This window comes from Pezoporus occidentalis, unplaced genomic scaffold (assembly GCF_034315485.1).
Source record: "Pezoporus occidentalis ecotype Australia unplaced genomic scaffold, CSIRO_AGI_Poc_V1 ctg24, whole genome shotgun sequence".
In the NCBI taxonomy this organism is placed as follows: domain Eukaryota; kingdom Metazoa; phylum Chordata; class Aves; order Psittaciformes; family Psittacidae; genus Pezoporus; species Pezoporus occidentalis.
The window spans coordinates 4,995,235-5,007,394 of NW_026914285.1; the positions used below are offsets into that span (position 1 = coordinate 4,995,235).

Consider the following 12,160-nt stretch of genomic DNA (forward strand, 5'->3'; position numbering starts at 1 on the left):
TCCTGCTGTTTGGTATATACCGTGGAAACAGTAGGCTGTCAGAGACATAACTGGTTTCAAAGTAGCTCTTTCTGGGAAAATCAAAAAAGAGGTAAAAGAAACGCAAGATTAAATTAAGTTTGTGAAATGCATCAGGGCTTGAAATATCCCTGGAACACGATTAACTAAGACATCACACATTTCCCCCACCCCCCACAGAAGAGGACTGGCATCAGAATGTGTGCAAGCATACGTGCCCTTGTAAGCACCTGCAACTCCTGCTGCTTCCGATCCTTAACAGGCAATCGTGCAACCAAGCAGTCACTTAATGTGCTAAACCAGGAAACCAAGGAGAAAGGCTCAAGGGACCAGATTCTGTGCTTCTGGCATGGTCACCTTCCCTCTCTGCCTCCCCAGCTCAGCCTAGAAACTGTGAACCAAAGGCAGAGCAACCTCAGACCGCAAGAAATCAGCAGCATTTGGCCCAGGATACACTATACTCACTGACCAAATTTGTGGTAACAGCCGCTGCCAAGTGAGAAAAGAAGAAGTTTGGCCTTTCTCAGCCATAAAATTACATTTTCCTATTTTTTGTTCTTACAATATGATGTAGAGCATTAGACTGAAACAAGTCAGTGTGACTAAGTAAGAACTCTGTGCTAACCCACTCATCTGCAAGCTATTCATGTGAAACAGAATAAATGACTACTGGCCAGCGGTATCTGCACTGCAGGAACTTTGAATATGTAGGTGTTAAATAAATTACATGTTTCCACACAAGGAAATAACACTTAAGGTATAACAACACTCCAACTTTTTCAACTAAACTCAACTAATATAACTTCAGTATTAGCAAATGCTTCCATTTGTTTATGGAGCAACTTTTGTTCTATTCTTTCACTTTTATATATCTTTCAGACTCCTTCCTCTGGCTCTCTCAGTTTTACGTATTTTCAGTACAAAATCACCACCTCTTTCTGAAAATAGGCTACTCTGTACTAGTTCTACCTGGTTTGCTGAAAGGGCAATACCCTTTCATGTAATATAAAACACCTTTATGTTCTATGCCGTTAGCAAGGACAGGAGATGTGTCCTTGGAGACTAAAATCACTGCCTGGTATGGCTCCATATATGGAGATCTGCAGAACACTAACTGACTTACTAAATTCAACATCCTCACTAATGTTTTCATAGCAAACAAACAGCTCTCTATCACTATGAAATTCCCAATTTCCTATTTCCATAATTTTCCCATGAAATAAGCCACGTATACATTGTATGTACTCCAGTCACTGACGTTTATATACCATCACTGACCCGCAATACCATCACAGGCAACATACAATCGTAAAGCTGAAAACAGAGGACTTCATGATCAAATACTTCTAGTTCTTTTCCAGAAATGCCTTTTTATTTAAGAAATCTGCTTTATAACTTGTTCTGACAAATGTCACGGCTGGAGAAATTCTTCCACTAAGGGAAGATTTATGATCTATAGGAGTTTTCTTTCTCTGTATTTTTCAGGACACTGGATTCGTCAAACACAAAGTGCTCTTTGATTTGTGTGTCTGCATGTTCAGCATAAAGAAATGGGAAAAATGACAATACTCTTTATCTACAGGTAACATTTTGGCACAAAATAACATGTGGTGTGATCAACTGGAAAGTGCTGAGGTACAAGCACAGAATGATGTGGTAGGAACAGGATTCCCGCAGAGAAAATTATGCTTATTCTGTTCTTCGTGCTAGCCACCATGTTGGCAGGCGCATCAATACCCCAGCAGATGGTTTTGAGTAGGGACTAAAAACACACTGCATGCAGAAGGTTGCCCTTCATGGAAGGATTTCATCTGAGGAACATCCATCTCTTGAGAGGTCAAGGGTACCAGCTGAGATGTCACAGGACATAGCCCACAGCAGCAGAGCAGAAACAGTTGTAAGGATAACCTAGTTTAGGACTTGTCACATCTGAGCAGCAAAAGAGAAATTACTTCCTTGGAGTCTTCTCCAAGGAACCAGCAGCTCAAAACCTGTGATGCAGCTCAGTCTTCCACTGACTGGGTTACAAATACCTAGGTAGCCAATGGGCCTCTGACTCAAGGCTCAGTTTGGCCAAGGGTCACAACACAGATCTTCTGTACTTAGACTGGTGAGGACTGAGGCGATTTGCGCTTTCAAGTGGAGTTTCAAGAGGGTAAGGTTAGTCAGCCTGGAAAGGACAAATACCACTATAAAATCTGAGCAAGAACATTCAATAAGGTCTTGTTTACAAGAAAGCCTCTGAATAACTTTTATGTTCAAAGTTATAAAGTTGCTTGAGTGCTTCCTGGAATCAGGACTGAATGCCAAAAATACCAGACTTAGGCTGTCAGCTGACTTCACTGAGATATGGCACCACCTTTTGCAAGCTGCTTTCTTATTCATTAATACACTGATATACCTGAAGAGAAGATGAGGGCTACACTGGAAAACATCTAAATTCGTTCTGATCTTTGGGAATCAGTAGTAATCTGCAGTCTCTCCCTCTGAAATGGACCTCATACCACAGCTGTCCTGGACTCTAGGTGCCATATTTTTGCCACCTTTGACTGTTTTGGCTGTAGCATTCTCAAACTGTCCAGCCACCCAACTCAAGCTAAGGGTGTTCAGCACTTTTAAATCCTGAAAGAGAACCCCTGTCTTTGTGGTTTGCATATAAAAATGAGAAATATGTTAGTCTTACAACTGAAGGATGATTCTTTACGAGATACTCTCTTCTGAAGTCAAACAGCTGCCCCTGAATTACAGTTAACTTTGTAAGTATATGGAAAATTTTAAGTCATAAGGGTCTGTACTTCATATAGCAGAGGGTAAGTAATTTTGAAGAATACGCATGACAAATGCATAAAAGTATTATTCGGTGACTTACAGTTTTAAAAAGGCCAAGACAACAGTCAAAAGTAGTCTGATGCTCACAGTTTCTATGCTCATCTCTTTGGTTAGGCTGAATATCATTTTTACTGGGAAACAATATGATAAAAGAAGTCTTTATTCAACCCAATTGAAGATAAAAATGTGATGTTTGAGTATTTGGTTTGTGTTTCTTCTCCCACTTGTGAGTGTTCCTGATTCAGTATTTTTAAAAACTCAAAGTATCATTTGCTGATAAAAAGTCATTGTAGCATATTTCCAATGTATACAGTTTTTAATACCAGAGAAATCAGCTATAAATTAGTGTTTCACATATAAAAATGCTCTTTATGTTTTACCTTTCAGACCACAAACTAGTCTCACACTATTTAAAAGTAAAAACCTGCACTTGGTCAAAAAATAATACCCGTCATTTTTGGTTACTGAATAACTCTGACAGCACTTCTCCCTGCAATGTGCTTATCAGGCCAACATGCACAGCTGATCACTGGATATTATCAGTCTGAAGCAGAAATTGAAAATAGCTTCAATCTTTCTTGTTCTTCTTTATTCTCCTCATTTAAAGGAAAGGTGTAACACATACTTGAAGGCAACAGTTGGATGTTCCCCCAGAATAAGCCCCAGCAGCTGCCTCCTGTGCTTTTGAAACAGCTTGTTGGAACCATTTGTAGCACTTGCATGTTCTTTCTTGGGAAGACCCTCACTCCTGGGTGCTGTAAGGGGCTGCAGGTGAAGCTAAGCACTGATGCTAAGCACTGCTCATCAGGCACTAACTTGCAGGAACTGTTTCTTTGGTTACGTGTTGTTTCATCATGAAACATGGAAGGTCCAGAGTGATCAGTATTTTTCTCCATCCCGAGCCATGGCGACCCTCCCAGGTTATTTCAACACTTAGCCATATGAGTTGATGCAGACAGCCATATGTGTTGATGCAGACCCCATCATATCTGTCCCTGAGCCAATAATATTTGTCTTAACGGTGCTGGCTGTTTCAACAGGCAGTTAATATCCATGTGAAGCCATGTAGTTATTTCCCTGAATATCCAGGGTATGGAGGGGGTGGGGGATACTGTATCGATGTCTGTGGGGTTGGAGTATAAGGTGGAGGTAGGTCAACTGGGTACTCCATTTCATATTCATAACTGTATGGTGGTGGAGCCACTGGAATGGGAGAAAGAAGAAGACATAGTTACAAATATTTTTATTTAGATGCAGGCTCCCAGATATTTTCTAGTTGACATTCAGACTTCCTTACAACAGATGTAAAGTCTCCTAGCTATGCACTTTCTTTGTTTTCAGACTGTCATTAAACAGCCACTTTTGTCAATGTAAGCTCTGCTTAGCTGTGAGCTCACCAGAATGCTGTGCTGGTAACAGTATTTGAGTGGCCATACAGCAGATGACACCAGGATGATGTGGCAGAGCTAAACTTTTTTAGGGGAGGAAGGTTAGGTTTTTATCAGATCCATTCCATTCCATTCCCTTCAGCAGCAACATGGATTTATGTTGTCTCAGTATAACAACATATTTTTTGCTGATCTCCACAGACCTCTCAAACACCCTCTCAAACCCCAGGAGATGTGTGACATGCCATATCATGCCAAACATAACAGCATCACACTTCCCAGAGCAAACGCTGGACATCTTCCTAGGGCTCAGGCCGAGTTAAAACAAAGCTTTTGCCTTGTTCACCCTAAAAGAGACATCTGAGGAGAACCCAGCGTTTGTAAACTGGGTCAGGCAGTTTTGTTAGAGAAACAACAAAAATATTCACAAACAGCTGAAAACATTTTCTCAACTACTTCTACTAAAACTTAGAGAAGAAGGATTCGTTACTGCACAGTAAATGCTGCAGAGTGATAGCATGGTAGGAACTGAAGGCTCCATATCAAGACTGCATTAGTCTCTACAAATGTAAAGGTCCAGAGTCTGCTCATGTCTCCACAGGTGGAGATACATCCCCTCCCTAGATGCCTCAAGCAGACTGGCAGTGAAATAGCACTTGAGTAGAGAGGAAACAGAAACCTAAGATGTATATGATGGGGGGAAGAGACACAAATCCCATTGTGTCATAGAAAGCACTCCCTGCCCTCTGGAAACCCAGCTTTTGCTGTGGCTGAGGCCAAAGGGCTCCACTTGGCTGCTCCCATCCAAAACAGTTAATGGCAGTGGGGAGGGTTTGTCACAAATCCTGCAGCCAAAGCCAGGTCAGTCATTACTCCAGAATGTTCATGACAGCAGGGAACACAGAAATCATTTCAGAGCTTCCCCATCCTCTAAAAACTGCTGCTGCTGCTGCTAGGAAGAACTGCTCGAACTAATGTTTGCAGCAGGAAGCAGGAGCGTGCAGAGTCAAACTGCCTGGAGGTGGAGACTGGGGTGAGTCATTGCAGGAACAGACTTGGGGAGGAAAAGGCTACAGCCCTGGAATCTTCATTTTGCTCTTGTTCTTACAGCTTGTAGCAACTGTTATTTTCTGAAGTAGCTCTTCAGCAATTCATGGTTGAGAATATTGCAGTTTTCTTTCATTACTCATCTCTCTATGCAAAACAGTATTACAATGATAAGACTGATTATAGATGGTTTTAGTTTAACTGGAAAGTAAGAACATGAGGGAGCAAACAGACACTGACAGCAGTGAATGTGATAAAGGAACTCATAATAAATATTGCATAGCTTGCCTATAAGCATCCATAATGCATGTGGGATTTGCTGCAACCTTTGCAACATGAGGGAATATAAAGGCAGGGATCTCTGAGTGGGATAAGGGAATTTCATCCCTCAAACACCATTGCCTTTTATTACAGTGAACTCGAATTATCCCAAGGCAATCACTCCTGGATTTGTAATTAATAATGCCACTGAAGCAGAGGCACAGCTGTATTGTATAAACACTGTTAGACTGCTTCCAGGGTCAGCTCTGCTCTTCAGCAATGTGGCCACTTTCACATGGTGGGGAGTCCAGACAAATGAGCCTTGCAAGACCCCAGCTGGCTCAGTGCAGATCCACCTTCGGTGCTCCTGTACCCCAGTCACAGACTGATGCAAGCTAACAAGTGTGGTGCAGAATGTGGCTTTGCGCAGAGCTACCTCAGGTACAGTGTGATGTACCAATCCCCAACTCACTATGGGCACAACTGTGCTGCAGCAGATGCATGAGGGGCCCTTATTCTCCCCCGCAGTGCTCCAGGGCCTGTGACACCTGACTAGCTCAGTGCCAGAACTGACTTAGGCTCTGTGCTGAGCCTAAAATTGTGCCTGGTGCTGCCCTCCACCTGAAAACACATTATGCCAAAACAATTTTAACCCACAGACAAGCCTGCACTGAGCATATTCAACATGCAACTAACTTTGACCAAGGCACAAGGGACATCTCTGCACCATGTTACAAGTTCCTATCAGTCCAGGCACGGTGCAAGGCTGATGCAGAGAACTAGCTGGGATCCAGCACCACATGCCAGGCAGCAGTTCCTCCTGGGACTCACAGCAGAGAACACCCTGCAAAGAAGCCTTTGTGCCTCTGGAGAACTCATGTGGGATCCTGCCTCACCCAGCAGGGCTGGTGAGCTCTGGCCAAATACCAGCCAGCTCGGGCTGCATTAGACTTCACATAGCACCACTTGAAGCCTTTGTGCTATGATCCACAGACCTTGTCCAGGTTTTTCCCTCGTTGTGGTATGCTGGGAACCTGTTACATCGGGCAATGAAAGGGAGCTGACTGCACATGAACATGAGCAAATACAAGAACCGGAATACAAAAGAACAACTGATCCATTGCCAGAGAGCCTCTGGCACAGGAGAAGATCTATCTGCACAGTGCAGCACTGCCCTGAGCGAGGTCCCACTGTGCTACTGCAGGCACCGCAAGCCATACAGCTGTGTGAGTATGGCACCTGGCCAGACCTCATTAGCCCACTGAGTAGCTGAATAAATTCGCCCAGGCAGAATGCTGCACTGACGAGCACTGCGCACGCTGAGCTGTCCTGCGTTTCTCAGCAAGGAGTCATGCCGTTCCCCTCCAGACTGAGAATAGCCTCCTGCTGTATTCACATCCCCTGTTTACTGTGGAGCCATAACTATCCAAAGATACACTATCACGAACACCAGCACTCTAGGAGGGGTGTCATTTTGCTTCCTTACCTGGGTATGTGCTGATAGTGTTGATGTGCGTAGCTCGGATGACCCCTACTCGAGTCCCGCGGCTGTTCTTCATGCACATGCAGATACAGATGGCAATCCCAGCAATCACTCCCATTATAAATACAATACCGAAAACGATTCCAGCTATCGCTGTGCCTCTGCAAGGAGAATGAAAACATGCAGTCAGTCTGACAACTAATGTTTACAAAACAAAATTCTCTCCCAGAAGCAGCCCCCAGTTGAGAAAAGAAGCGCATTATTGATTACTGGAAGTGCTGCAAATTCTGATCCATCACGGCATCTGAATAGAAGAAAGATCTTTGAGACCAAATTGACAAACTCTGTCGAAGTTGGTTTTGCAATCGTGCCAGCTCACTATGCCAATTTACCATATATTAAATCCTCCCATTCTAGGGCCATCTGAATTTAACAACTTTTAAATATTATTGAGAATAATTTCTTCCTTTTCCCCTCATCACACAAGACTTTTTTTTTTCTCCCTAAAAGCATTGCTATAATTTTCTTTTGAAAAGAAAGAGTAAGTTATCCCCAGTAATATATTCCAGAAGCATCCTGAAGCGCCTGCATGCTGTGCTTCCACAGGAAAGCTTTTGCCATTGTTTTATCTTAGGTCAAAAAGTCCTCCTGCTGTGCTTCTGAGCCTGCACATTAAGGAGAGCCTCCTCTTCTTTAAGATGAGCAGCAAGAAGCAAAGCAAATGCCTGCTCTTCCACACATCTGCTGCTGCAGCTGGCACAAGTATTTGAGACTTAAATGATTTCTTTTAAAAAGGTCCAGAGGAAAGAATTTAGCTCATCCCCTGAAGTAATGAATCAGACCTTCCTTGAAATTATATAGAGAGGAAAGAAAGCCTTATTGCATGGATACATGGGAGAAAAACCTCACCAAGAGGCACTGAAGAGCTCCCAGTAATACTGAGGGCAAAATCATCCTTTCTGATGAACCCTAGTTCGCTCAGCTTTGTTGTCAGGTACAGGCAATGAAGCATAAGTTACATGAAAGATGGTATTTACAGCCTACCCTTTTATGAAAAAAAAAAACAGTGACTTGCCAGAATATTCTTACTCTGTGCATGTCTTCATCTTCCAGCAAAGGCTTCAAATAGCAACCTTGATGGCATCTTTTTTACTGGACATTTTAATTAATCCAAACTGACAGTCTGTTAACATGCATAAACTCCACTAGGAAGCACTTCCCCATAGGAGTGTGGGAACACATAGCAGGCCTGAGTTTCAAACTGCTGCCTTACACTGCACTGGCTGCCACAAAGTCAGCAAGGGTCAGAGGGAACTCAATATTTGAAAAATCAGACGTTCTGCTCAGGAACCTAAATATGAGTTTAAGAGCTTGTTTTTAGGCCCCAACTGCATTCAGGAACTTGGCCAAGATTTGCAGTACAATTATGGAACTGCATAGCATAAATAAACATAGACAATTTGCTGTCTTACTAAAATACACTGCCAGGGAGCTAAACTGCTCTCTGCTGTTATGTAGCAATGAATGAGGAGTGTGTAGGGAGAGCAACCTGTTAATATTTTGCAGAATATATAAAGGCCTAATTTGCAAAACCCTTTGTCATAGCAGCAAGCACCTGGCCATAAAACCAGTAGCTCAAAACACTGATGTGACCAAGTGCTTTGGTATTAACCACCATGAGTAACAGAGAAACTCCTCCCTGACCCCTTCATATCCCCATTAGTTTGCTTCTAACAAACCCGAAGTCTGATGCTTTTGGAAGATGTGACCAAAATACCTCCATTTTTTCCATCCTATTCTTGCTGGGAACATTATCACTACTACTGTATGAGAAAACAGTTTGATTCAGGAGGCACTTTAACACAATACTCTCTTAATTCCAGAAAGTTTTCTTATAATATCATGATTTAAAAATCAGACATAATGCACAGGACCCCTAGTATTAACAACAGAGAACCACTACTGCCTTTGCTACAGCCCTGAGTGCTGGCAGCACTGCATTACAGAGTTGCAGGGAACTGTGACACTAAAACGATCCCTCTCCCACGTGGAAGAAGCAGGACCAGCCACTGTTGACTACTGGCCTCAAGCCCTGCATTAGACTTCTGCTTTTTACACAGTCCACTGCTCCCCAGCTCCTGCATCCCAAGTACGTTCTGCCTGCGCGATCTGCTCAAATCCAGACACCACAAAGGTTTCTAGCACTTCCGACCAGCTGCATCCTGAGGAAAACCCAAGCTTCATCCTAAGGGCTGACAGAAGTGGGTAACACACAACGTGTTACCTTTCCACTGCTAGCTTACAACTTCTACATGAATAAAGCCCATTTTAAACATGGTTTAAATAGAGTTTGTCTCAGCAAAAGTATCCCATTCATTCCAGAAGTGGTCAGCCAGATGCCATTTGCTCATCTGCCCTGAGCGATGGGTTGCACTCTTCGTGTGCCAGTGCCCACCAGACACCCCAGCCTCACACCCAAGCCCACTCTACCCTCCTGCATGAACAGTAACTGCTCCAAAGCAATATTGCTCCACTAGTTTAAATGATGATTCTGTGATACTTTACATAAGAAGTAAAAGTATTCATAAGGAAAGGAAAAAAAGATTACAAAAGGTCTGATACCATCTTCAAAAGAAGTTTCCACCTTTCCTGAGATATTAAGCAGATAATTATAGACTTGCCAGCTTGCTTTGGGTAATAATGCCAAGATCTGAAGGACTCACTTGCAGTCCTACAGCTTTTCCTACTGACCCCTTGGAGCTGTTGGTTGACTGGTGCTGTGCTGTCTCTGCAAAGTGGCAGAGCAAGTCAAAGCTGTAGAAAACCCCTCTGTATCTGCCTGTACCTGAAAGTCAGAAAGGGCTAAATCCACTGGCAAAACTTCAAAGTTGGAAAAGGCCTCTCAGACTAGATGCAACCACACTGGAAAGCAAAAATCCACTTCTAGCCAGACTAGCAAACCTAGGTCAGTAAGCAAAATACGGAATATCCACTATATCCTTGCTGATCCCCTGTGTAGCTCCTGCTGGTATAGCCATGAACCAGAAACAAAAATGGTCACTGAGGAAAGCTTTGCTGACAAAACTGGTAAGTGCAAGTCTTGCTCACAGCTCTGAAATCAGGAAAAAAAGTGGTTTAAATAGCCAGACCCACCGCTGCTTGTGGATTCAGGTTTTCACACTGCAGTGGTAAATTTAGACCCCCTGTGGATGGTTATGCAAGGACAGCCTGAGATATGGAGCAGAAGATGTAGGTCACTTTTAAAATTCTTTTACAGCCTGAGTACCAGCAGAAAGGTGCTTGCTGGTCTCGGTGGGCTTCAGATCAGACCCAATGCCACACACGTGAAATTGTTCCACGAATCAAGTGGTTGAGTTGAAAAGGATCTGTCTGAGAGGACTGCAAGACATGTACTCTCCTGAACATATATAATGCTGGACCACTTTCTGACAGTGAGTTAAAGCATAAACTCAACCTAATTCAGAGACCTGCGGCTCTTGCCACTCACAATGGCTCTCAATAAAACCACGAGCACTCTGCCTCTAAACATCAGGCTGCACCTCCTCAGCACTAAATCCTGGCAGCACAATCGTCACGCAGTACCTGTTGTGGCCACACAGCACAAAAATAAATGCTTGTTCTTACCGTGGAAAGCTGACGGTATGACTAGAAGGTATGGAGAAAAATAAGCATGCATATTTTACAAAATGGTGAAGTTTCTCTTCATGCTAGTGGGTAATTTTTGAAAATAAATACCCCATTAACTAAGTATTCCTTGGCTTATATTTAAAGATGCTTGCTTTGCCTCTCTCTCACTGACATTTTATACCTCTGCATAGACACACAGAGGATAGAGATTTTTTACGCTATCACCACCACAGAGCTGTTCAAGGAAAAGTGCCTAAGAGAAAAAGGACACTGTAAAGTAAAAGAAGACCTAGAAACCACACAGCAGAGTCACACAGCAACTAGGAAGTTAGAAATAAAGGATAAACTTTGAAATGGAGCAACCTGAAGGAAAACATTATGCAAAGTCTTTTACAGAAACAAAGCCAATGAAGGGAAAAAGACTGCTACAGAAAAATGATGCAGAGAAAAGTAAAGATGGAGAGGGGGAGAAGTAATTTTAAAGCTGCGGAAGTGTCAAGAGACATTGTCAAGGTAAAAATCAGATATTCAAAGCAGCAGCTTTCCACCAGCTTTTAGCAACATCCTGCTGGAAAGAGTATAAATCTCATTCACAGTTTAACATTTCTGACCCAGCAGAACCCAGTGCAGGGGATCAGGCCTTTTGCTGGGTGCCACCAAGGCCCTGGCAATGCTGGAGCAAGGCAGAGCTCTCACGGCTCCTGGACTTGGTGCAGCTGAGGTGCTTGGGGTCAGATAACCCGTCCCTTGGGGGATCTAGTAACCTGGGTGTTTTACACAAGCGGCAGAGGTGTCACCAGTGATTACTCCATCCTATGACAGAGTTGAGATAGCTGGAGAAAACGTGAGAGACTGAAGAGCAGCCCTGATCCTTCGCGTTTTAATGAGTGGGAATGGAGTTCATTTAGTGCCCCTTTCCTCTCCATAAGGCTGCTACTTCAGGAGTTAGGCAAGCAAAGTGGATGGCAAACTTGCCCAAGATGAATACCACTTCCATGGTCTTCTGCACTTTGCAGACAATGGATCTCAGGGGCCTAAAATTCTTATGGCTCAATAGGATAGTGTTTCCTGAAGGAAGAATGATTACTGGGCAGGCAGCTTTTAAATGCATTACCAACATTTGGGAGCCAGGCATACATGGCAGGCACTGCTGTATAGCAAGGACTTTGTTGGGCTCTGTTTTTCCTTTTTGAGTTCCGCCTTAACTTCAGACATGGAGCATAAAACTTTGTCATGGAGCCTGGTTTATCAGTACAGAAATAACTACAAAGAAAAGAAAAAACCTTTCAGACAGCTTTTTCAGAAAGCACACAGACTGCAGTGCAAAATGTGATAAGCCCCATCGCCACTGAGACCACCACTCCTGAGGCTTCCTATCTGCCCCTGCTTTCCACCCAGGGATCTTCAGCAAAGTGCACGTCCCAAACACCCCACATCACTGCAGCCAAGGAATGCTATGCAGGATGGCCCCTCTGGCCTTCTCCTG

The 12,160-nt window shown here is 43.4% G+C and overlaps 1 protein-coding gene across 1 annotated transcript in view; it reads right to left on the bottom strand.

Moving 5' to 3' along the window:
- Positions 1 to 3,810: 3,810 nt before the first annotated feature.
- CYYR1 (cysteine and tyrosine rich 1) overlaps positions 3,811 to 12,160 on the bottom strand; it is a 57,399-nt gene continuing 49,049 nt past the window's right edge. Inside the window, exons 3-4 of the mRNA XM_062622143.1 lie at positions 7,030 to 7,187; positions 3,811 to 4,050 (exon numbers count right to left, since the gene is read on the bottom strand). Of these exons, the coding sequence (XP_062478127.1) occupies positions 3,917 to 4,050; positions 7,030 to 7,187 (292 nt within the window). The 3' untranslated portion in view covers positions 3,811 to 3,916. The remainder of the gene's footprint in view (positions 4,051 to 7,029; positions 7,188 to 12,160) is intronic.